The sequence below is a fragment of the Microtus pennsylvanicus genome, chromosome 6, assembly GCF_037038515.1.
Source record: "Microtus pennsylvanicus isolate mMicPen1 chromosome 6, mMicPen1.hap1, whole genome shotgun sequence".
Classification (NCBI taxonomy): Eukaryota; Metazoa; Chordata; class Mammalia; order Rodentia; family Cricetidae; genus Microtus; species Microtus pennsylvanicus.
The window spans coordinates 84,324,525-84,350,635 of NC_134584.1; the positions used below are offsets into that span (position 1 = coordinate 84,324,525).

The following is a 26,111-nucleotide window of genomic DNA, read 5'->3' on the forward strand; positions in this document are numbered from 1 at the left end:
ATGTGAGCATGGAAGGTGATGAGGAGATCCTTCAGGGCCTTGCGGACCATACGGAAGACTTCTCTAGTTCTCAGAGTGCCGTGGGACGTGCCGTTTGGAATCAATCCTTTCCTTGTGGCGTCTTTTCAAGCCCAAACTCATTTCCCCACCTGAGCTTCTAAGAACCAGTTAGAAACTTGGCACAAGCTAACGCAATTCGGAAGCTTCTCGCACAGACACAAGCAACTCCAGCATCTATGCATGTTCCATACATAAATGCAGAGAACAAAGCAGCCCCAGATCACAAGGCCTCGCTCCTTGCTGTTCACCTTCTTAAATTCCATCATACTCCATGACAAGGGCAGGAACCCTCCAGTCTCTTCAAATCCTGGAACCTGTGGGGTTTACTAGATCCATTCTTCCTGTGCCTTCGTGTTTCCCTCTCCTGCCCCTGCACCCTCATTCTAAACTGTGAGCATCCCGAAGGCTTTGTGTTTGAGTCAAATACTTTCCACTGCCCCCCCCCCCACTCCTGCGACAATGTGCTGTTTTACAAGCATGTGACTGAGCATGAGAGATGGGGGTGTGGACCTGTCTTCCTGACCCCTGCAACGAAGTTCCTGCCCATTGACAGAATAGTCTGCCCCTAACTAACTTCTGTACACACAAAGGAAGACTCTCACAAGTGTAGTGTGCTGTGGATTCTGTATCTATTCTTGAACTAACACAGAAAATACCAGGAGCTAGGGAGCGTGGCTCAGTCACAGACAGCCCCCAGTGAGGGGCTAGGGATGTGACTCAGAGGTAGAACCCCTGCCTAGCATGTGCAAGCTTCCAATTCCAGTCAAAATGGGAGGGGAAGGAGTAGATGGTGGATAAATGGGACATCCTCCAGTGTTCCTAGGAACAAGTTCATCTAGAGACGTCGTGAGGCATCCTCCAAGCCCTCACGTGGCATCCAGACCCTTCTTCAGGAGAAGAGACATGGTGCACCCGGAAGGCCATCCGCCCATCTTTACCCAGAATGTAACAACCAGCTTGGGACCCTGCACACTTTCCGCTTCCGAGCCTCGGAATCAGCACAGGACCATGATACGAATGGGGTCCCTCAGTGTCCCCAGGAGTTTGCTCCCAGGACCCGTGTGATCGCAATGCACGAGATTCCAGTCCTCTCCACAAAGCCCACTTGGCCTGCACACAGCCTGCATTCTGACACGGGTGGCGTGTTCATTGCTGTTAGTGTGCATGGCTTGGGGAAGAGTGATGGAGACAGAATATGTTCATATCCACCACTGATGCCATTTACCTGTAAGTGTGTTTACATGTGCCTACTAGGACTTTATTTTATTATTTTATTTATGTAGATACAGGGTCTTTCTATGCAACCCTGGTTATTCTAGAACTTGCTATGTTGACCAACCGGGCCTTGGCCTTGAACATGAGATCTGGCTACCTCTGCCTCCCAGTGCTGAGACTAAAGGCACGTGCCATCACACCTGGATAATTACTAGGATCAAAAAAATGACTATTTATTTTCGGCCGTGTATGTGAGATCGGAGGACAACCTGCTGGCGCCATTACTTTCCCTCTAGCGTGGGCTCTTGGGTGGAACTCCCCTCATCAGGCTTGGCAAAGGCAAGCGTCTCTTCCTGCTGACCCATGCCACGGCTCTACTACTCTGTCTTATTCCCCCTCCCTTTATGATCAGTGAGTGTGGCAGGGTCTCTGAGGGCAGCTGTGTTCTCTACTTCTGCTTTTACAAGGGTGCTAGGGATCAATCTCAATTCTTTGGTGTGCACAGCAAGGGCCTTTCCCTGCTGAGCTATCCTGCCAGCTTATGGGTTATCTGAATTAGAATACTGTTGAGTTCCAGAAGTTTTTCTAGCATAAATTACGTCTGTAGAAGACTGCACATGATGTGTGCCCTCAGATGCTAATCATTACTCTGGCAGTGCAATTCCATGAATGTTTTTTATCTTTTACTGTTACTGAACTGCTAAACTGGATAGATTTGTCTATGTAACTCTTATTACCTAGCCTGTTCCTAATCTAACACCACGTCTAGGTTTGTTTGTTTGCTTTGTGACACCAAGGACAGGCAGTAGGGCCTTGTCTACACTATGCGGACACTCAAATGTATCTCCATCCCTACCTTGTATTTTAAAGGACACACACTGATAAACATTTCCTCACGCCATTAAATGTCTTCTCCTAAACTGATACTGTTTTATTCATGACAATCATAATTTTAAGCAATTTATTTTATTCATTTTGAGACAGGGTCACACTATGTACCTCTGACTGGTCTCACACTTGCTATGTAGACCCTGCTAGCCTTGAACTCATAGAGAACCACCTGCTTCTGCCTCACCAGGGAGTTCTGGGATTAAAGGGTACACTACCACACTCAGCAGAACTATAACTTTAACGATGGTATCAAGATAGTTAGGCTATCTCAAATTATCTTCATCTTTTAAATGTCGTAGTGGCCATCTGACTACTTCTTTGATTGTTTAGATACAAGATCACACACGGTGGTATAGGCTAATCTACAACTTGCTATAGAGAGCAGGCTGTCATCAAACTCAATGAGATTCTCTTGGTTTACCCTGAGTGTTGGGACTACAGGTATATACCACCACACAGGACTAAGACTGGGTTTTAAAAATACATTTAAAAACTATTTTTTAATATTTTGTTTTGTGTGAGTTTTGCCTGCATGTGTATATACAAGTAGAGTATTTGTAGATACCAGGAGAGGATATTAGAATCACCTGGATCTGAAACTGCAGAGGGTTGTGACCACTAACTTTGTTGGTGTTGGGAACTCAACCCAGATCCTCCAAAAGAATAACAAGGGCTCTTATCTGCTGAGCCATTTTTGCAGCCCTGATTTTGTAAATCTTACAAAAGCTAAACGGATGGGTTTAAAAAACATTGCTATGTGCGTGCGCGCAAGTGTGTCTCTGTGTGTGTGAGTGTGTGTGTGTGTGAGTGTGTGTGTGTTTGAGAGAGAGAGAGAGAGAGAGAGAGAGACTGAGACTGTGCAAGTATGTGCATGTGTCACAGAGGTCAGAAGAGGGCTTCGGGTCCCTTGAACTAGGGTGACATGAGGTTGTGAGTCGCCATACATGGCTGCTAGGGACAAACTTTGGTCCTCTGGATATGTGCAAACTCTAACTGCTGAGCCTCTCTCTCTCCAGCCGAAGGATGTCTGCCTAGTTCAGACTGGCCTTGAATGGGTGGTCCTGCCTCAGTTTCCCAAGGGCTGGGACCACTGAGTCTGGCACGGTCTTCACATTAATCTAAAAAACTCCCTTAAACAACAGTTTTATTGGCATTTATAAAGAAAGAATATTTAAGAGCACGCAATACTTACAAGAATAAGAGCCAGACTACCATTTTGATGCAAACAAACTTGCCAACAGGTTTTAGACCTCTGAGCTCTTCTTTCAGCATTTTATAAAACAGCCAGAGGCAGTACAAGGCAAACTAGAAACAAAAGCAACATTCATCATTCTGCAGTAGAAAGACAGGGACTGACTCTTAAAGCTGAAACCAGAGCCTGCTCTACAGGAACATTCCAGGTGGAACTTAAGGCTGATTAGTCAATGTTTTAGTGCTTTTAATACGTTACTGCAGAGGAATACATGTGAAATTTCTCAAGACATATGTACCATTTTTCCTGAACGTGTTTCTAAGTATTCACATACTGTAACTCAAGCAATAAACAAATGACGTGAACAGAAGATTTTTTTCATTCAAAAGAGAAGGGAAACATACCTGTTAAGCTTTTAAACACAAGTTACCGTCAATTTTTATAAAAACTCAATTATTATTATTATTATTATTATTATTATAAACTAGTCTCTTGTGTAACATTTAAACAACATACATACATACACGGTTTGTAAATCAACACATTAAATAAGTACAGTTTCAATAAAATTGTGACCATGAAATCTACATCATATGAATTTCCTTGAGAGCAGTCTGTTAGTCCAGCTGGCCTGACTTCTTAGAATAAATGTCCATGACGTCAGAGTCAGTTCTAAAGACCAACCAGGACTTCAGCAGCAAGAAGCATCTCTGAAAGCTTACTTTCCCCATTAAAATGATAAGACACTTAATGCTCAATTAAACTACTCCAGGACAGGAAAGCAGTAAGGATCCTTCTTCAGATCCTTGCAGTGGAGTCAGGGCCAAGCAAGGTGCATGTTCTACACTCACAGGTCCTGGGTTCTAGCTCTAGTATTGTTAAAAAAAAAAACAATAAAAGAAATTGAAGGCCTAGCGGTGTTGGCACACACCTTTAATACTAGCATTCAGGAGACAGAGGCAGGCGGACCTCGGTGAGCTCGAGGCCAGCCTGGTCTACAGACCAAATTTCATGACAGGCTCCAAAACTATGGAGAAACCCTGTCTCAACAACTCAAAAGCAACAGCAACAACAGAAACCAAAACAAACTGACTCTCGGCACCTAGCCATTTCTCTGTACATATGAACTGTTACCCTGTTAGGCTGGGATCATACCCAGGGCTATGTGTGCTAGGCAAACACTCCATATTCCACCAGTCACAACCCAATTTTCTAACATCTGTCATGAACTAAAATAAAATTTTGTTCCCCAATATTGTTTTCAACTAAAAGTAGCTAACTTTTATGCGGTTTTCTTCAATTTTACTTTTAATATCTATCTAAATGTCAATGGGAAGAACAAACTATGCCCACAATGAAGAGCGTTGCCAGTACTTTCTTACCATGGGTATTTCATCCGGAAGGCAAAAGCACTTCTGACCATTTCTTTAGACTACATTTCCAGAAAAAGGACTATGGGTCATGAAGGCAAACACGAGGGAAATCTCTGGAGACACACCACATTTATTTCCATTAAAAATTGTTGTTTGTTTTGGGTGTTTTGAGACAGGGTTTCTCTGTGTAGCACTGGCTGTCCTGGAACTCACTTCGTAAACCACGCTGGCCTCACACTCAGATCTGCCTGCCCCTGCCTCCCACCTTCTGGGACTGAAGGCATGCGCTGCCATGCCCAGAACCATTATAAACTTCCAACACTGTGTGTGGGCCAGTTACTACACTGTGGGAAGCACCACCCAAAGACACTCCAGCACCCATTTTTTTTTTAAACTTCAGTCTTGGTGGGCAGTGGTGGTACATGCCTTTAATTCCAGCACTTGGGAGGTGGAGGAAAGTAGATCTCTGTGAGTTTCAAGCTAGCCTGGTCTACAAAGCAAGTTCCAGGACAGCCATGACTGTTACACAGAGAAAAATCAAAACAAACAAAAACCAAAAAGTCTTCAATCTTAATTTTCCTTTTTTTAAAAAATATTTATTTATTTTATTATGTATACAATATTCTGTTGGTATGCCTGAAGGCCAGAAGAGGGCGCCAGACCTCTTTACAATTGGTTGTGAGCCACCATGTGGTTGCTGGGAATTAAACTCAGGACCTTTGGAAGAGCAGGCAATGCTCTTAACCACTGATCCATCTCTCCAGCCTTTTTTTTTCACCCTTGTGTTTATATATCAAGTGATTGATGATTCGGATGCAGAACTTGGAACTGAGAAGAGGCGGGCATTACCGGGGCAGGGGCCTTGGTGTGACCAGTCACCTGTGGGAGAGCTGGACTCACAGGGAGGAGATGAATCCTGGGCCGGCCGGCTCGTGAGACTGCAGGTCTGTGGTGAAGGGTTCACTCACGCACATGTGAACGCAGTCATTTCACAAATGTTTGTCGCATGCCCTAAGGACCCTGAACTTCAAAGCCCTCTGTCAAGGAGAGTCAGTAGGTACCCGTCTTTCTTGGGAAATTCGGGCTTTCAGCTGGACAAGGGGGTATCCACATTTCCTGGAGTCTGATAAGTGTTGAGGAGGGGAGAGATCCCAAGACATCAGCCAGCCTCTGGGGCCTGGCCTGCATCTGCACCTTCGACCTCCACCTGATTGCTCTTGCCCAGCTTCTTAAAGCTCTCCACAAAGGCGTTCCAGGTCTCGGGCACACTTTTCTCCAGCAGCCAGCCCTCACTCTCGCACTCGGGGTCCTCGGGTTTGGACACACTTTCCAGTGTCCTGTGCAGTAGCGGAGTCGGCAGTAATGCTCACCTCAAAGAGCCAGACAAGGAGTGTGACCACATCCATGGAGTTCATGAGGCCGCTGTAGTAACTCAGCAGGGAGGCCTTTATTTTCCTTTAATTCTAAATACAGAAAAGACAATTGAGTATTGAGTTCTTTATTCTTCTTCTTCTTCTTCTTTTTTTTTTTGAGACAGGGTTTCTTTGTATAGCCCTGGCTGTCCTGGAACTCACTCTGTAGACCCAGCTAGTCTCAAACTCAGAGATTTGCCTTTATGCTGGGATTAAAGGACTGTATCACCACCGCCTGGTGAATCTTTCCATTTTTATTTAAACTTTATCCTTTTGCACCAATTAGACTTTCCCTCTAACTGAACAGGCTGACTGTGTTATGTTCTGCTCATTTAGAAGCACACAATGCTTTTACCCACAGCTAGGCGGTAACAAGGGCAAACAGGAGTCCACAGACAGAGAAACATCACCAAATCATTCATCAACACATTACTGTACTTTTATATACATTAAAGCTGTTTCAAGTAACATGTACAAATGAAAGGTAATATTTTTCTCAAGAAAAGTGCCTTATAACACTCAGCAACAGAAACTAACTTAGTACAGCTATGGGGAATGATGATTTACTTACGAATTCTGACATGTTTTTAATATAAAATAGTAACTCCAAGCGGTGAAGTAACTAAAGTTCCCTGGATCGTTGAGAGCAAGAGTCTCACATACCCTAAAAAATGGCAAAACTCAAAGTTATAACTAACCAAGCAAACCCATATCTTAATATGTCTCCTTTAGAGACTTATTTTATGTATATGAATATTCTAGTGCGTGCAGACCTGTGCACAATGTGTGTGCAGTGCTTTTGGAGGCCAGAAAACAGTGCTGGCCACGCTGGCCCTAGATTTTACTGAACCCGAGTCTTCTGCAGGAGTGTGGAGTGCTCTTAACCCTGAACACACACGGAAGGTATCATGGCAGAACTACTTAGATTCTGAGACCATTTACTTCAGCAGCGCTATGGATCATCTCTTGACTCTGGTCACGGAAAGAGAAACATTCTTCTAGATGTGTACGATATGATTATTCCTTCTACCTTAAAGGGATGACAAACTCAGCATCATCAAACTAGAGAATCATCCATCACCAACTCCAGAAGACAAGGCCTGATTTTGGAAAGTGTGATGGATAAACATTGATCCCAGCTCACCTTTTCCCTGTAAACAACATGGCCGATGTGTATGTGCGGACCCAGAGCACGTCCTGTGAAGAAGACGCTGTTTTCATTTGCCTGAAACGTCAGGAGGGCCCTTCTCTTCTGGGATGTCAATCCTGTCATGTTCACCCAGATGGAATGCAACAACTGCATTCTGGGGAGTATTTGTGTCCAAAGCCCCTATACTCGCCCTAGGGAAAGGATGTCTTTGAGCCTGGAGAACCTTCATTGTGTGGTGATGAGGTAATCCGACCTGTGTGTTTGGTATGCTCTGGGTTTTCAGGACAACATCCCTTTTGGTATTATGTCTCGTTCCTTCTATAAGACAATATAAAATTAATAGCCAAAAGTTATTTTTACTACTGTAAACATAATTCTATAACCACTCCCTCCCTACCCTCTTTGTCTTCCCCAAATCTGAAGAGCATGTATCATGGCACTGCTTTCCATATTTTCTCATTTCTTAAATTACTAGAGTAAATGACCTTATCTTACATATTTGGGTCGGGATGCCACACAAGCATGAGGACCTGAGTTCGATCCTCAGCACGGGTACAAAGCTGGGCATGTTTGTAGTCCCCGTGCTAGCAAGGCAGAGATAGGATCCCTGGGGCCCTCTGGTCAGCCATCCTAGCTGAGCCCCAGGACAGCGAGAGACCCTGTTCCAAAACTCAAGCTGAACATTCCGAGGGACCACACCTGAGCTTCATCTCTGACCCCATGTGCACAACACACAAACCTAGCTTCCCAATATACACACTTACACTAACAGAAGTTAAACAGCTGTTACTTACCGAAACATCTCATTTCCTCCATAATATCATGCATTATATCAGACACATCAAACATTGCTAGGAAGGAGTTGAAGCATGAGCCTTCCTCTCCTTCTTTTATATAGGGGTCATAGGGAAAAAAATAATTATTTCCAAATGCCGCAACAAGCATCCCAATACTGGTGATGAAATCCTACAAAAGTCACACAAATATCAGACATCTTTGGGCTTCGATCTAGTTTTTCAAATTGCTAACTTTTCAAAGTTAGAGTGTCAATAATTTTGAAACAGAATCCTGATTATATTCCTTTTCAACATTTTCCCCCACTTCATAACATGACAAGCAAAGTTTGCATCTCTTTTGCTTTCCCTCACTCAAGAATTTCTCAATGCATTACAGAAGCACTGAAAGGAACCATGCAGACATAAGTGGACCAGGAATACAATCAGTACCCATCAGTCCCTATGGGCCGTTTCTCTCGGATTCTTGCTCCTCACTACAGAGTAAGCTAACAGTCTTGCCCACTGTTTGCACGTTGGCAGGTTCTGGGCATCACTGCATTAAATAGCTTAAACAGTAACACCCCCCTGAGTTTAGAGACAGCCCTACTTACTTGCAGGCCTATGGCCGTAGCTTCAGGATTTTGCCATTCCTTTGTAAGAGTCTCTGAAATTATTCCAACTTTTAGCAACACAGCTATAATTACTCCTTGCCTGGATGTCAAAAAGAAGAGGTAAATGTCAAATCTAAATCATAAAATGACCAGCTGTTTTATGCAATTAGGGGCTAGGGAGGTGGCTCGGTAGGCGAAGCGCTTGTTGTACAAGAGTGAGGAAGGTCCTAAGTGAGAAGCACAGAACCCAGGTAAGGCGGGCATGTAGCACACACATGTAAACCAGCGTTCCTGAGGGGAGCTGAGAGGTGGAACACAGTCCGGGGAAGCCGCAGGCCAGCAAGCCTTGTGTGTGTACAGTGAACAATTAAGAGACCCTCACCTCAATGCAAGACACGGACACCCAAAGCTCCTCGTCTCCATATGCACACATGACATGGGCATGTTCCCACTCACAATAAACATATACACAACATATACACAAAAAGATTAAAATACACAACCACAAACAGTGAAGGCCTCCAAACTATCCTGCCTTCAGGACATACTCCCAAACAAACTGTGTTTACATTAAATTATATGCACCTTGCCTTACAAATGTATTAGCTTTTTAAGATGAATTTCATTATGTATTGCCAGAACTTCAGCATTTGATTTACATATCTTTTTTGTTGTTGTTTTGAAACCAGGTACAAATAATTAGATTCTGCGTTCCAACAGTGTGTTTACATGTGCCTATTAGGACTTTATTTTATTATTTTTATTTCTTTATTTAGATACAGGGTCTTTTTATGCAACCCTGGATGTTCTAGAACTTGCTATGTTGACCAACCTGGCCTTGGCCTTGAACATAAGATCTGGCTACCTCTGCCTCCCAAGTTCTGAGACTAAAGGCACGTGCCATCACACCTGGATAATTACTAGGATCAAAAAATAGACTATTTATTTTCGGCCGTGTATGTGAGATCAGAGGACAACCCGCTGGCGCCATTTCTTTCCCTCTAGCGTGGGCTCTTGGGTGGAACTCCCCTCATCAGGCTTGGCAACGGCAAGCCTCTCTTCCTGCTGACCCATGCCACGGCTCTACTACTCTGTCTTATTCCCCCTCCCTTTATGATCAGTGAGTGTGGCAGGGTCTCTGAGGGCAGCTGTGTTCTCTACTTCTGCTTTTACAAGGGTGCTAGGGATCAATCTCAATTCTTTGGTGTGTACAGCAAGGGCCTTTCCCTGCTGAGCTATCCTGCCAGCTTATGGGTTATCTAAATTAGAATACTGTTGAGTTCCAGAAGTTTTTCTAGCATAAATTATGTCTGTAGAAGACTGCACATGATGTGTGCCCTCAGATGCTAATCATTACTCTGGCAGTGCAATTCCATGAATGTTTTTTCTCCTTTCCCGTTACTGAACTGCTAAACTGGATAGATTTGTCTATGTAACTCTTATTACCTAGCCTGTTACTAATCTAACACCACGTCTAGGTTTGTTTGTTTGCTTTGTGACACCAAGGACAGGCAGTAGGGCCTTGTCTACACTATGCGGACACTCAAATGTATCTCCATCCCTACCTTGTATTTTAAAGGACACACACTGATAAACATTTCCTCACGCCATTAAATGTCTTCTCCTAAACTGATACTGTTTTATTCATGACAATCATAATTTTAAACAGTTTATTTTATTCATTTTGAGACAGGGTCACACTATGTACCTCTGACTGGTCTCACACTTGCTATGTAGACCCTGCTAGCCTTGAACTCATAGAGAACCACCTGCTTCTGCCTCACCAGGGAGTTCAGGGATTAAAGGGTACACTACCACACTCAGCAGAACTATAATTTTAACGATGGTATCAAGATAGTTAGGCTATCTTAAATTATCTTCATATTTTAAATGTCATAGTGGCCGTCTGACTACTTCTTTGATTGTTTAGATACAAGATCACACACAGTGGCATAGGCTAATCTACAACTTGCTATAGAGAGTAGGCTGTCATCAAACTCAATGAGATTCTCTTGGTTTACCCTGAGTGTTGGGACTACAGGTATACACCACCACACAGGACTAAGACTGGGTTTTAAAAATACTTTTAAAAACTATTTTTTAATATTTTGTTTTGTGTGAGTTTTGCCTGCATGTGTATATACAAGTAGAGTATCTGTTTATACCAGAAAGGGCATTAGAATCACCTGGATCTGAAACTGCAGAGGGTTGTGACCACTAACTTTGTTGGTGTTGGGAACTCAACCCAGATCCTCCAAAACAATAACAAGGGCTCTTACCTGATGAGCCATTTTTGCAGCCCTGATTTTGTAAATCTTACAAAAGCTAAATGGATGGGTTTAAAAAACATTGCTATGTGCGTGCGCGCAAGTGTGTCTCTGTGTGTGTGAGTGTGTGTGTGTGTGTGTGTGTGTGTGAGAGAGAGAGAGAGAGAGAGAGAGACTGAGACGGAGACTGTGCAAGTATGTGCATGTGTCACAGAGGTCAGAAGAGGGCTTCGGGTCCCTTGAACTAGGGTGACATGAGGTTGTGAGTCGCCATACATGGCTGCTGGGGACAAACTTTGGTCCTCTGGATATGTGCAAACTCTAACTGCTGAGCCTCTCTCTCTCCAGCCGAAGGACGTCTGCCTAGTTTAGACTGGCCTTGAATGGGTGGTCCTGCCTCAGTTTCCCAAGGGCTGGGACCACTGAGTCTGGCACGGTCTTCACATTAATCTAAAAAACTCCCTTAAACAACAGTTTTATTGGCATTTATAAAGAAAGAATATTTAAGAGCACGCAATACTTACAATAATGAGAGCCAGACTACCATTTTGATGCAAACAAACTTGCCAACAGGTTTTAGACCTCTGAGCTCTTCTTTCAGCATTTTATAAAACAGCCAGAGGCAGTACACGGCAAACTAGAAACAAAAGCAACATTCATCATTCTGCAGTGGAAAGACAGGGACTGACTCTTAAAGCTGAAACCAGAGCCTGCTTTACAGGAACATTCCAGGTGGAACTTAAGGCTAATTAGTCAATGTTTTAGTGCTTTTAATATGTTACTGCAGAGGTATACATGTGAAATTTCTCAAGACATATGTGCCATTTTTCTGAACGTGTTTCTAAGTATTCACATACTGTAACTCAAGCAATAAACAAATGACGTGAACAGAAGATTTTTTTCATTCAAAAGAGAAGGGAAACATACCTGTTAAGCTTTTAAACACAAATTACCACACTTTTTATAAAAACTCAGTTATTATTATTATTAGATAGTCTCTTGTGTAACATTTACACAACACACATACATACACGGTTTATAAATCAACACATTAAATAAGTACAGTTTCAATAAAATTGTGACCATTATATCTACATCATACAAACTTCCTTGAGAGCAGTCTGTTAGTCCAGCTGGTCTGACTTCTTAGAATACATGTTCATGACGTCAGAGTCAGTTCTAAAGACCAACCAGGACTTCAGCAGCAAGAAGCATCTCTGAAAGCTGACTTTCCCCATTAAAATGATAAGACACTTTATGCTCATTTAAACTACTCCAGGACAGGAAAGCAGTAAGGATCCTTCTTCAGATTCTTGCAGTGGAGTCAGGGCCAAGCAAGGTGCATGTTCTACACTCACAGGTCCTGGGTTCTAGCTCTAGTATTGTTAAAAAAAAACAATAAAAGAAATTGAAGGCCTAGCGGTTTTGGCACACACCTTTAATACTAGCATTCAGGAGCCAGAGGCAGGTGGACCTCGGTGAGCTCAAGGCCAGCCTGGTCTACAAACCAAATTTCATGACAGGCTCCAAAACTATGGAGAAACCCTGTCTCAAAAACTCAAAAGCAACAGCAACAACAGAAACCAAAACAAACTGACTCTCGGCACCTAGCCATTTCTCTGTACATATGAACTGTTACCCTGTTAGGCTGGGATCATACCCAGGGCTATGTGTGCTAGGCAAACACTCATATTCCACCAGTCACAACCCAATTTTCTAACATCTGTCATGAACTAAAATAAAATTTTGTTCCCCAATATTGTTTTCAACTAAAAGTAGCTAATTTTTGTGCGGTTTTCTTAAATTTTACTTTTAATATCTATCTAAATGTCAATGGGAAGAACAAACTATGCCCACAATGAAGAGCGTTTCCAGTCCTTTCTTATCATGGGTATTTCATCCGGAAGGCAAAAGCACTTCTGACCATTTCTTTAGACTACATTTCCAGAAAAAGGACTATGGATCATGAAGGCAAACACGAGGGAAATCTCTGGAGACACACCACATTTATTTCCATTAAAAATTGTTTTGTTTGTTTTGGGTGTTTTGAGACAGGGTTTCTCTGTGTAGCACTGGCTGTCCTGGAACTCACTTTGTAGACCATACTGGCCTCACACTCAGATCTGCCTGCCCCTGCCTCCCAGAACCATGCGCTGCCATGCCCAAAACCATTATAAACTTCCAACACTGTGTGTGGGCCACTGTATTTCAGTTACTACACTGTGGGAAGCACCACCCAAAGACACTCCTTACAGCCCTTAAGTTCCTAGAACAGCACCCATTTTTTTTTTAAACTTCAGTCTTGGCGGGCAGTGGTGGTGCATGCCTTTAATTCCAGCACTTGGGAGGTGGAGGAAGGCAGATCTCTGTGAGTTTGAGGCTAGCCTGGTCTACAAAGCAAGTTCCAGGACAGCCATGACTGTTACACAGAGAAAAATCAAAACTAACAAAAACCAAAAAATCTTAATTCTAAATACAGAAAAGACAATTGAGTATTGAGTTCTTTCTTTTTCTTTTCTTCTTCTTCTTCTTCTTTTTTTTTTTTTTTTGAGACAGGGTTTCTTTGTGTAGCCCTTGCTGTCCTGGAACTCACTCTGTAGACCCAGCTAGTCTCAAACTCAGAGATTTGCCTTTATGCTGGGATTAAAGGACTGTATCACCACCGCCTGGTGAATCTTTCCATTTTTATTTAAACTTTATCCTTTTGCACCAATTAGACTTTCCCTCTAACTGAACAGGCTGACTGTGTTATGTTCTGCTCATTTAGAAGCACACAATGCTTTTACCCACAGCTAGGCGGTAACAAGGGCAAACAGGTGTCCACAGACAGGGAAACATCACCAAATCATTCGTGAGCACATTACTGTACTTTTATATACATTAAAGCTGTTTCAAGTAACATGTACAAATGAAAGGTAATATTTTTCTCAAGAAAAGTGCCTGACAACTGGATGTCAACCTGTAGAAGAATGAAAATAGACCCATATCTATCACCGTGCACAAAACTCAAGTCCAAATGGATTAAAGACCTCAATATCAGCCCGAAAACACTGAATCTGATAGAAGAGAAAGTGGGCAATACCCTACAACAGATGGGCACAGGCGATCGCTTCTTAGGTATAACCCCAGAAGCACAGACATTAAGGGCAACATTGAATAAATGGGACCTACTAAAACTGAGAAGCTTCTGTAATGCAAAGGACACTGTCACTAAGACACAAAGGCAACCTACTGACTGGGAGAAGATCTTCACCAACCCCGCAACAGACAAAGGTCTGATCTCCAAAATATATAGAGAACTCAAGAAACTAGACTTTAAAATGCTAATTAATCCAATTAAAAAATGGGGCGCTGAACTGAACAGAGAATTCTCAACAGAAGAAGTTCAAATGGCCAAAAGACACTTAAGGTCATGCTCAACCTCCTTAGCGATCAGGGAAATGCAAATCAAAACAACTTTGAGATATCATCTTACACCTGTAAGATTGGCTAAAGTCAAAAACACCAAGGATAGCCTTTGCTGGAGAGGCTGTGGAGGAAGGGGTACCCTCATCCACTGCTGGTGGGAATGCAATCTTGTGCAACCACTATGGAAGTCAGTGTTTCGGTTTCTCAGGAAATTCGGGATCAACCTACCCCTGGACCCAGCAATACCACTCTTGGGAATTTACCCAAGAGATGTTCTATCACAGGTCAAAAGCATTTGTTCAACTATGTTCATAGCAGTATTATTTGTAATAGCCAGAACCTGGAAACAACCTAGATGCCCTTCAATGGAAGAATGGATGAAGAAAGTATGGAATATATACACACTAGAGTACTACGCTGCGGTAAAAAACAATGACTTCTCGAATTTTGCATACAAATGGATGGAAATAGAAAACACTATCCTGAGTGAGGTATCCCAGACCCAAAAAGATGAACATGGGATGTACTCACTCATAATTGATTTCTAGCCATAAATAGGGCTCACGGAGTCTACTGTAGGCGAATCTAAAGAAGCTAAGTAAGAAGGTGAACCCAAGGAAAAACATATAGTTATCCTCTTGGATAAGGGAAGTAGACAAAATTGCCGGGGAGATAAGTGGGATCTTGGGGGTGGGGTGGGATGAGGGTTAGGGGAGATGGGGAGAGAAAAGGTAGAAGGGAAGGAGGGGGGACTTGGGGAAACAGGAGGATCGGGATAAAGGAAGGTTGGTTAGGGGAGCACGGAACCACAATTCTTAGTTAAGGGACCCACTTTAGGGTGGGCAGGAGACTTGACTCTAGAGGGGCTCCCAGGTGCCCAAGCTGAGGTCCCCAGTTAGTTCCCTGGGCAGCTGAGGATAGGGAACCTGAAATGACCCTACCCTAGAGCAATACTGACGAATATATTGCATATCATCCTAGAACTCGCATCTGGCGATGGATGGAGATAGAGACAGAGACCCACACTGGAGCACTGGACTGAGCTCCCAAGGTCCCAATGAGGAGCAGAAAGAGTGAGAACATGAGCAAAGATGTCGGGACCACGAGGAGTGCACCCACCCACTGAGACAGTGGAGATGATCTACTGGGAGCTCACCAAGGCCAGCTGGACTGTTACCAGAAAAAGCATGGGATAAAACTGGACTCTCGGAACATGGCGAACAATGAGGGCTGATGAGACGCCAAGGACATTGGCACGCGGTTTTGATCCTAAGCAATGTGCTGGCTTGGTGGGAGCCTAACCAGTCTGGATGTTCACCTTCCTAGATATGGATGGAGGGGGGAGGACCTAGGACTTACCACAGGGCAGGAAACCCTGACAGCTCTTTGGACTGGAAAGGGAGGGGGAGAGGAGTGGGGGGAAGGGGAGAGGGGTGGGAGGAGGGGGAGAAGAGTGGGAAGAGGGGAAGAGTGGGAGGAGGGGGAGGGAAATGGGAGGCTGGTGGGAGGAGGTGGAAATTTGTTTTTTTTTCTTTTCTTTTCTTTATCCTCCTTTTATCAATAAACCCCCCCCCCCCAAAAAAAAAGAAAAGTGCCTGATAACACTCAGCACAGAAACTAACTTAGTACAGCTATGGGGAATGATGATTTACTTACGAATTCTGAGAAGTTATTTACTATAAACAAGTAAGTCCATGCATTGTCGACACTTAAGTTCCCTTCTTTGTAGACACCAGCTGTTTCACACACCCTAAAAATGGCAAAACTCGAAGTTATGACTAACCAAGCAAACCCATATCTTAATATGTCTCCTTTAGAGACTTATTTTATGTATATGGATGTTCTACTGCATGCAGACCTGTGCACAATGTGTGTGCAGTGCCTTTGGAGGCCAGAAAAGGGTGCTGGCCACGCTGGCCCTAGATGTTACTGAACCCGAGTCCTATGCAGGAGTTCGGGGTGCTCTTAACCACTGCGTGCTCTCAGCGCTGAACACACACTTAAGAATTCCGAGACCATTTACTTCAGCAGCGCTATGGATCATCTCTTGACTCTGGTCACAGACAGAGGACATTCTTCTAGATGTGTATGATATGATTATTCCTTCTACCTTAAAGGAATGACAAACTCAGCATCATTAAACTAGAGAATCATCACTAACTCCAGAAGACAAGGCCTGATTTTGGAAAATGTGACGGATAAATATTGATCCCAGCTCACCTTTTCCCTGTAAACTACCTGGCAGATGCATATCTGCGGACCTAGACCCCCCGCCAAGTAATTATTAGCCTAAGTACTGGGTTTTGCACTTGTCCATTTTCTAAGCAGCAAACACATCTTAAGCCATAAAGCACTCCAGCTCAAAGGTAGAATAAAGAACTGACCTGGTTTGTTTCAATGTGGCTGTCTTTATTTTGTGAGCTGCAGAACTTTGAATTTCATGCAAGGAATCATATAAATTGACACTTTGGATATTTTTAGGGAACGTTTCCTGGGTAGTTTTATTATGCTTCTTATTTGACATCAGATGCTTTTTGTCTGTGTTTGAGACTCAGTCTATGTAGACCATGCTGGCCTCAAACTCACAGAGATCTGCTACCCTCTGCCTTCTCAGTGCTGGAATGAAAGTTGTGTTGCTTTCATTGGTTAATGAATAAAGAAAATGCCTTGGCCTAGTTGATAGGGCACAACTTAGGTAGGTGGAGAAAACAGAACTAAATGCTGGGAGGAAGAAAGCAGAGTCAGAGAAGCCATGATCCTCCACCTGAGATGGACGCTGATTAGAATCTCTAGTAAGCCACTGCCACGTGGCGATACACAGATTAATGGAGGTAGGTTAAACTAATATGTAAGAGTTAGCCAATAAGAAGTTAGAGCTAATGGCCAAGCAGTTTTCATTAATAGTTTCTGTGTGGTTATTTCAGGTGTAAGCTAGCCAGGTGGCTGGGACAAACAAGGGGCCCCTGCTCCTTGTAACAAAAGACAGTGCTCCTAATAAAACTTTTTTTAGAGACAGGGTTTCTCTGTGTGGCCCTGGCTGTAGACCAGACTGGTTTGAACTCACTGAGATTCTCCTGCCTCTGCCTCCCAAATGCTGGGATTACAGGTGTGTGCCACCACGCCCAACTCCTATTAACTCTTAACAAGGTAGAAAATAAACCTCTTTGGTTAACCCAAAGGAGATTTTATTTTTTGTGTTTTACAGCCTGCTCTCAAAAGAATGTAAATCTTGTGACAATTCTTGCATTGTTCACTGTAGTAGATTCCAGCTTTTACATATGGATTTACATTATTAATCAACATTGATTTTCTACTTGTTTTTCCCATTTAAGAATTATTTTTTAAGACAGGGCCCAGTCTGAACTTGAACTCTCAATTCTCCCGAATCTACCTTGAAGTGCTAGGATTATTTGCCATTCTCTACACTTGGTTTCTGTGGAATTAAATCTAAGGCTTTGTGCATACAAACAAACACTCTTATTAACTGAGCTGTATTCCCTGGCATATATCAAGAAGATAAAATAAACCCAGCTCCAGAAAGGTCACACTTACATTGTTGTCAGAGTGGTGACTAGCCTAATGACAGCATATTGTAACATCCCCCATCTGCACATGCAATTAACCATTCTGCAAGAGAAGAGAACACCAAAGTTCAACTATTCAGTGGCATCAGAGCATCTCAAAGCCTCCAAATTAAAGTCACAAGGCGTGGAACAGGAGGAGTAGAAAGTACTGGGACCTTGGTCTTTCCTTGTTTCCCACTCTTGCCATGATATACCTCAAATCAACAGGACCCAATGATCTCATCAACAGTGCAAATAAACCCGATTATCTCAGAAATTTTTGATAGAAGTGACAATGAAAGCTCTAACACACACTCCAGGAGAGAAACTGAGGCACAGATCAACTGTGCATATGTACCTGTGCATATATAAGAATGTGTTCCCAGAAAGATTTCCTGGGACAAGGGAGTCACCGAGGGTGGCAGCATATTCTCCAGGCTGTGGCCTGGACTGCACAGAGGAGGCGGTGAGCTGAGCTCCTGCCGCACACCTTCCCACCACAATGGACTGGCTCCACAAACTCTCTTCCTTAGTTGCTCTTGGCAGTCATTTTGTCCCAGCAGTGAGACAATTAGTGTGTGATCACAGACAAGATCACGCAGGCTCCTATTCCCAGCTGTAAAAAGGATGCTGACTAAATGTTTTCTAATGTTCTCTCCTACAATTCATTGATGAACTTTTCTACCGGAGTGATCACTTGCAACGTAAAAAGAAAACAAAATAACAAGCAATAAAAACAGCTGGCTGATACTGAAAGCCCACGCGGAGGCTCACTAAAGACAAACATACTTACTCTCCCCTAGCCCATGGTGGACAGCAGCACAGAAAGGGGAGACGCTGGTGTTTAGTTTCGAGGTGTAGCATCACACGGGGGGATTGGATTTGTACGTAGTTCCTCATTAAGATCATAAAGTTATAAAGGACGAAAGCCTCGTAGCAGTCCTTGCAGGTATCCACATAGACGGCTACTTTAGGAAACTTCATAGAGAGCCACTACGAGAAAACAAGATGTTAAAGACCTGTCGCCGACATAACATGACTTCACCCCACTCACAGAAGCTAACTCTAGAGCCTGGAGATCACTTCCCATGCTTGCCGCAAACTACCATAATCCAGAATGGATTCACTTGGGGAGGAGGCCAGGGAATGCAAGGCTGCATTCCATCACTGAGCTGCATCCCCAGCCCTGTAACACATGCCTTGATGTGCAACAAGCAGCTTCAATACAGCTAACAAAACAGGTAAGTGCTGGGGCAAATAAGGAATATAAAAAGAAAAGTTAATTAACTGTGTTCTCAAATTATCCGAAATTAAGGGAAAAATGATCACAGAAAATGCTCCTGAAGACATCTGTGTGTGTGTGTGTGTCTTTCTTGTTTTTTTTTTTCCAGACAGGAAATAGGCCAACCAGTTCATAATTAATGTAGAGTTCTGTGTGTTTCTTTGGGACTGAACAGCTGTAGGACTGGGGGAGACAGAAACCTCTGTCAAAAAACTGGGAGCCCCCTGTAAGTTCAGGGTCAACCTGGTCTCCAGAGTGAGTTTCAGGACAGCCAGAAATACAGTGAGACCCTATCTCAAAAATAAAAAGAGAGAGAGGGAGAGAGGGAGAGAGGGAGAGAGGGAGAGAGAGAGAGAGAGAGAGAGAGAGAGAGAGAGAGAGATGAGCCATCTCTCCAGCCCAAAAGTTCTTAATGCAATACAATAAAATATACTTACGCTACTAAAACTGTATATTGGAACCATCCAAAGAATTCTATCGAAAGTAAAACATATAATAACATTTAATATCATGTTTATGAATTATGTCAGTCAACACTAGTAGTAGCAAATATATTAAGACTTGACCTTATAATCGGCTTCTGAAGCTCTGGTTGCGTGAAATGCAGTAAGTGGTGCACAATCCCCCAGAGGGACACAGGGATTGTCAACAGCACCATGACACCGGCAATAAGCCATGGTTGTATGTGCATTCCAGCCTTGGAAAACGAAAGAACACATTAGTTTAGATTCTGATATTAAAACTACAAAGATCAATATTTTTTATTTCTTATGTTTTCATTTGATTTCTAATCCTGCTTGGCATTTCCAAAATAATTAGTAAAAATTTTTAAAAAAGATTTACTTTTTAAAAACTTCTACGAATGTTTGTGTCTGTGTGTGGGTATGTGCATGTGTGGGCATCTGCTGAGGCCAGAAGAGGGCGCTAGAGTCCTTGGACCTGGAGTTAGAGGGGTGTGAGAGCACCCACCTTTAGTGTGTGTCCAAGGAGGAGGCTCCAGGACACCAAAAGAGCCCTCCTCGAACAAAACAAAACATTCCCATACTATCTTTGCCCACAGAATCATGTCTGAGTGAGGACCAGCACCGTGTGTGCCAAGGACTGATACAGACCAAGTGTCTCACAGAGTGCTGCTAGGAGGAAAGTTCCATGTCGAGCAGTCATAAACCATGCGACAGGAAAAACAAGCCACCACAGCCACCGCTGCAGTCACGTGGCACAGCACGGCAGCGCTGTGGGCACTTCTCTCTGCCTCAGTGTCCTCGTCCACAGAGGGAATCTCCTGTACTCAGCATTTCTCAGAGGGTTAAATAAAATCATAGTTACAGATTGAATGAGAGCGATCTTGAGGATATGCTCTAGCTAATACCTCTAACCTTAAAGACAAAACAAAGCCTTTGTAATCTCAGTCTTCTCTGCCCATGGTGCTATCATTTCTCAGGGCCCTTCAGAGTCAAATCTTCAAAACTCAAAGATTCTCCGGATTCTAAGCTTGCACCACACATTCCCACTTAAACAGTTCTGTTCTGGCTTTAGTCCTTCAACTGCAGTGAAATCACTGAGCTCCCAATGACCTTTCTACTTGTGAAACGTGACAGGCAAGGTGGCAACAATGGACACCAGCCAAAATGTTCCCCGAAACCCTCCTTCCCAGGCATTCACTTTGTTCTTTGTAATTTCCTGTGAAATACTGGTGCCAGGTCCTTTGCCGTTGTTCCTTCTCTGTGTCCTTGATCTAAAGCATTCTCTAACTGCGGGCATTGACTGAAGTCTGACCATACCTAGGAGTACACCTGTGGGAGTACCTAGGTGTGCTCCCCTTTCAGAGGCTGAAACCTAACCTCGAATGCCAATGGCCATATTTGGGCATAAGGCTGATGGGAAGTGACTTAGGTAAAATGAGGTCAGAGTCTCACAGGGCTGGTGACTGCATGAGATCAGGCAACAACCTGAGGATTCAGCAAAAGCATGGCCACCTGTGACCTGAGAGCACCCTCCCCAGAGAGCAACCCCTCTGGCCCCCATGATATCTGACTCCAAAATAGTTTTCAGGACTGTGAAAAGATAAATTCCTGTTGAAGGCACTCAGTTCATAAACATGTGCTTTCACATGTGTGAGTGCAGGTGTGGGTACAGGTATGCAGGTATGAGTGCAGGTGTGCATGTGTGAGTGCAGGTATGAGTGCAGGTGTGCATGTGTGAGTGCAGGTGTGGGTACAGGTGTGCATGTGTGAGTGCAGGTGTGGGTACAGGTGTGCATGTGTGAGTGCAGGTGTGAGTGCAGGTGTGCATGTGAGTGTAGGTGTGCATGTGTGCAGGTATGAGTGTAGGTGTGGGTACAGGTGTGCATGTGTGAGTGCAGGTGTGGGTACAGGTGTGCATGTGTGCAGGTGTGGGTACAGGTGTGCAGGCATGAGTGCAGGTGTGCATGTGTGAGTGCAGGTGTGGGCACAGGTGTGCAGGTGTGGGTACAGGTGTGCATGTGTGAGTGCAGGTGTGCATGTGTGAGTGCAGGTGTGGGTACAGGTGTGAAGGTGTGAGTGCAGGTGTGGGTAGAGGTGTGCAGGTGTGAGTGCAGGTGTGCATGTGTGAGTGCATGTGTGGGTACAGGTGTGCAGGTATGAGTGCAGGTGTGGGGGAAGGGGTGAATGCATGTGTGCACGTCAGAGGACAACTCTGGGAAATCAGCTCTCCTTCCACCTTGTGAGCCAGGGTCTCTCTTGTTTCTGCTGCTGTGCTGCATACGCCAGGCCAGACGGCTGGCAAGCTTCTAGGCAACTATGTGTCTACCTTCCTCTTGCCATAGACATCGTTCATGGTGGCTATAGAGGGGAACTCGGGGTCAGGCTTTCCTGGCTATTGCGTGACCTGCTGAGCCATCTTCACAGTCCAGTTTATGGCATTTTCTTAGGGCAGAGCGAGCAGACAAAACAAGACGAGTATCTGCAGCTGAAGCGGTTCTGAGGTCTAGACTTGCATATCCAGTGCAGTATGACAGGCTCACCTGCACACCCTCCATTAGACCCCGATCAGAACTTGAGGGATTGACTTGGGGTGTTGGCAGTTTACACTGCAGATCAGAATTGGTCTGAAAGGTTAGAGGCTTTGAAACTGCAGCTCACAACTAAGAGAAGTCTTAAGTAGAAATGGTACACATTTCACTCACCTTCCTATACTATATTCCAAGGACTACTAAATGAGGAAGTTATATTTATATTAAGATTGCTATACCCAAATTTAGACAACAAATTTCAAATAACCTAAAAACTTAACAAATGAGAAATATTTAATGTCATATTTTAATAGCCTGAACTAGCTATATGGACTATAAGAGAAGCCAAAAAAAGTTTAGTGAACAAAAGCACCCTACAAATATGGCTAGACACATTGTTTAACTAAAATATTTTCCACAATCAAAGGGGAGGTCATCTACACGGTATGTCATAACTCTTCCAAAATAAGTGTTTCTCAATAAAAGTACTTTCTGGTTATTAATTAACTAGTCGATAATTCTAAGTTCCCTTTATACATATATTATGGCTATGTTAGGTACCCAGCTTCCAATGCTTTACTAATGTCACAGCGTGACTTCAACAAATAATGAAGGGTGGGTCAGAGAGATGGCTGCGCTAAGGTGCTGGCCTCCAACACTGCACTGATCCCTTGCGCTCCGCCCTCACTCAGCACTCAAGAAGGAAGGAGAGAACCAACTCCCTCAACTTGTCTATCTTTTGACCTCCACAACCGGGCCATCCTACAAATACGCCAGCAAATACATTTAAGAAAAGAAAGAAATGAAGGAAGAAAGGAAGGGAGGGAGGATGAGAAGGAGGGAGGGAAGGAAGGGAGGAAGAAAGTAAGAAGAAATGAATACACAGGAACTTTAGTAAAACTTTTCCCATGATTGAGAAAGAAAGAAAGAAGGAAAGAAGGAAAAAAAGAAAGAAAGAAAGAAAGAAAGAAAGAAGAAATGAATAGACAAGGAACTTTAGTAAAACTTCTCCCTTACTGAGGAGCAACTTCAATTCTGGGAATGTCGCTCAGATGGGAGAATGCTTGCTTGCCTCAAATGCACACAGCCCTGGGTTCCATCCCCAGCTTTCAATAATCAGAAGCGCTGAGAATGTGCTTGGAGGATTATTCTAGGCTACAAGGCAAATTTCAAAGAGCACGGTCTACATTAGACTTTATCCCATTAAAGAAAGAAACAAAAGACGTAACTTCATAAAAACAATTAGCAAGTCAAACTAAAGGGAATCCTTTCGTTTCAGGAAGAGCTTCTAAAATCCAGAATGTAACTTTCAAGGTAGTTTATTTTATCTGGTTAAGATCAATATCTGCACAGCAGATCTGATTTCAAGAAGAGTTCTCTGGGAATTGATGGGTATCAGCAAAGCATTCTCAGCAGCAACATTGACTATTTTCTCCACCCGGTCCCACCTCCAGTTGTAGCGGCAAAATGAAATCAGACGGGTCCGTGTGTTCAAAGACGAAATCTTTTTCAGACCCCAAGCATGAGAGGGCAGACAAAGGGATTCTGCCAACAAGTGTAGGAAAGGGTAGAGGTGCTGGACCCTCCTACCTTTAGTTTTTGAAGTTCCCAAACACCGAAGGAAACTGAGACGAGGATGGAAATTATGTAAATAACTACGAGCAGGGGCCGGATCCATCGCCTCCAGTTACAGGTGCAGGTCATTTTCACAGAAAAATTAGTTTTGACCAGCTCAAAAAACGAACCAAGCCGAGATTTTGGCGGGTTTTCTTCGTTTTTTTTCTCCTCCGGCTCTCTACAGGGGAAAATTCAGCAGCCGTTGGCACCGCGTCCTCGGGTCGCGCTGTGGTTGTGGCTGCCACAGCGGAAGCCGCTTAGGATGCTCGCAGTTGCGGGCTGCATCCTCGCTGCATGCACCAGGTCGGCCGCGGCGCAGACGCTGCTCACCTGGGGGTCGCCTAAAGTCTAGGCTGCACCATGGCCCAGAGGACAGCCGGGGTGACATGGGGGGTCCCACCTGCAGCTGGAAACCAGCAACTCCCCCCCCCCCCCATGCTCTGGCTGGCGAGTTTCCGCACCTCCCTCCCCCTCGAAGTCCCGGCTAGCTACTTCCTCACTCACGCTTCTGGAACTTCCGAAAAGGTGGGAGGTCCTTGGACTTCCCAAAGGGTGGGGAACCCTGACTGCCCTTTGGGCTGATGAGGGAGGGGGACTTGGTTGGGGGAGGGGGACTTTGTTGGGAGAGGGGGAGGGAAATGGGAGGCTGTGGCGGGGAGGAGGCTTTTTAATAAATAAAATAAATAAAAAAATAAAAAGAAATAAAAAGAAAGAAATGAGTCCAATTCCCTTTCTGATCAGAAACTCAAAGCCAATGACCGATGGGGAGCTTCAAGCTAGGCAAACCCTGTCCCATAACATCAGCCTTTATGATTGGTTAGCTACAGAGGAAGGGCGTGACTGTAACCTAGGTTACCGGTGGGCGGGGCGAGGGATGTAGGAGAGGGTAGTGGAGGACTAGCGGTTTTGCTGACTTACTGGGTCTTAGTGGAGCCTGAGGGGGGTTGTAGGAACTGAGACCCTTTCAGAAACACCTTCTTCATTCTTTAGACTTTATTCCACATAACGGAAAGCTTTAGTGAGCACTGTGGAGCGGAACATGAGACAGCCTTTTTCTCAGACGGCTTCCCAACTGTCTTTAGGGGTGGAATCGGGAGCCAGCCTGAAAAAGACAGAATAGGAAACTTTCGCTTAGATTTTAGTCAGTTGCTAGAGTTTGAGCCCTAAGGAAGAATTTGTCTGCATAATTTCTGAACCGAGTAGGAGAGTCATTAAAAAAAAAAAAAGCTCATTTGGAAGTAACTGCCAATATATGTTCACATTTGGAACTTGTGTTAAAAAGTCCTACTCACTGGTTTTCTGACACCATATTCTATGCACTTAGCTTTTAGCTATATAGGTTTGCAGACAAAACAATAGCAAATGGGATCATAAAGTCTTTCTAAATCAAGGGAACAAGCAAACATCTGTGTCCAATTAGACACATGAATATGGCCTGTAATGTCATTTTCTGAAATTAAGCATTATACTACGATCTTTACCCATATTATATGAGTTGATCTGCAAAGAAGTGCCTAGAGACAGGCAGTTTCCACTTCCAGGTGAGAAGTTTCAAGTGACAGATTTGCCCAAACATTTTTCTCTGACCTTGAATTCTGCTTGATGTTTAAATACTTGGTTTGTCATCACCAGAAACCAGGGCAATTCTGGCGATTGGTCATGTGTGCAAAATGATGTGGGCCCAAGTCTCCTGGAGATACAGATGGAATTGTATGTATATTCCTGTCACTCTGTGACCCAGAGCCTGGAGATTGACTTCCACAATCTTTCCCCATTTCTTTCAAGATCTCCATTTTACAACTTCTCCTTGAAGGGGCACTACAACTTTTGTTTGGTTTAAACTAAAATAGTTGGTTAGGGGGAAATTCCTGATCATTAATGAAAATACCTCACGCATTGCTGAGGTTCAGAAAATAAGAGAAAACTCTTGCTCTAAAACCAAATCTCCTTACTGTTTACTTCTTGGCCAATGACACTCTTTTTTGGATAGGCTGTCTAACATGGGTTGTTTCTGTATGTTCAGTAACACACATTCTTTGCTGCCTATGGAAAACCATTTTTTAACAAGATTTCTGAAATCTATCTCAACGCCTCAGCATCATCGTTCATGTTTTGTTATGTTGTAACAGGAGCGGCGGGGCTGCGTCCCCGGCACCCGGCCGCCCACATGGCTAGCTCTAGCTTATGCCCCGAAATAATTACATGGAAACTGTATTCTTTTAAACACTGCTTGGCCCATTTCTATCTAGCCTCTTCTAGGCTAACTCTCGCACCTGGACTAGCCCATTTCTAATAATCTGCT

General features: G+C 43.8%; 1 protein-coding gene across 3 annotated transcripts; it reads right to left on the reverse strand.

The window, feature by feature from the left end:
• Window positions 1–3,681: 3,681 nt before the first annotated feature.
• On the reverse strand, window positions 3,682–24,558 carry LOC142852129 (transmembrane protein 184C-like). Of its 3 annotated transcripts, XM_075976598.1 has the most exons (13): window positions 24,314–24,558; window positions 23,783–23,987; window positions 19,767–19,897; window positions 19,638–19,674; window positions 18,712–18,911; window positions 17,908–17,982; window positions 16,012–16,105; window positions 11,472–11,584; window positions 8,681–8,780; window positions 8,088–8,259; window positions 7,288–7,611; window positions 6,715–6,807; window positions 3,682–6,194 (listed from the first exon to the last, which is right to left on the reverse strand). In XM_075976598.1, the coding sequence occupies exons 2-11, from the start codon at window positions 23,894–23,896 to the stop codon at window positions 7,361–7,363; spliced, it is 1,287 nt and encodes a 428-aa protein (XP_075832713.1). In that variant the 5' UTR covers window positions 23,897–23,987; window positions 24,314–24,558; the 3' UTR covers window positions 3,682–6,194; window positions 6,715–6,807; window positions 7,288–7,360. The 3 variants fall into 3 exon arrangements, with proteins under 3 accessions (XP_075832713.1, XP_075832712.1, XP_075832714.1); XM_075976597.1 differs by lacking the exon at window positions 24,314–24,558 and having other exon boundaries at window positions 23,783–24,197; XM_075976599.1 differs by lacking the exons at window positions 19,638–19,674; window positions 19,767–19,897; window positions 24,314–24,558 and having other exon boundaries at window positions 23,783–24,197.
• Window positions 24,559–26,111: the final 1,553 nt, after the last annotated feature.

Bases quoted from the DNA above. Each gene is read 5' to 3' on its own strand.
- LOC142852129 (XM_075976598.1), bottom strand. From the start codon at position 23,896: ATGACCTGCACCTGTAACTGGAGGCGATGGATCCGGCCCCTGCTCGTA. The intron at 18,912-19,637 runs GTAAGTATATTT...GTTTTCTCGTAG, and splicing joins CAATATACAGTTTTAGTAGC to TGGCTCTCTATGAAGTTTCC. The intron at 8,260-8,680 runs GTAAGTAGGGCT...TGACTTTTGTAG, and splicing joins CTACGGCCATAGGCCTGCAA to GATTTCATCACCAGTATTGG.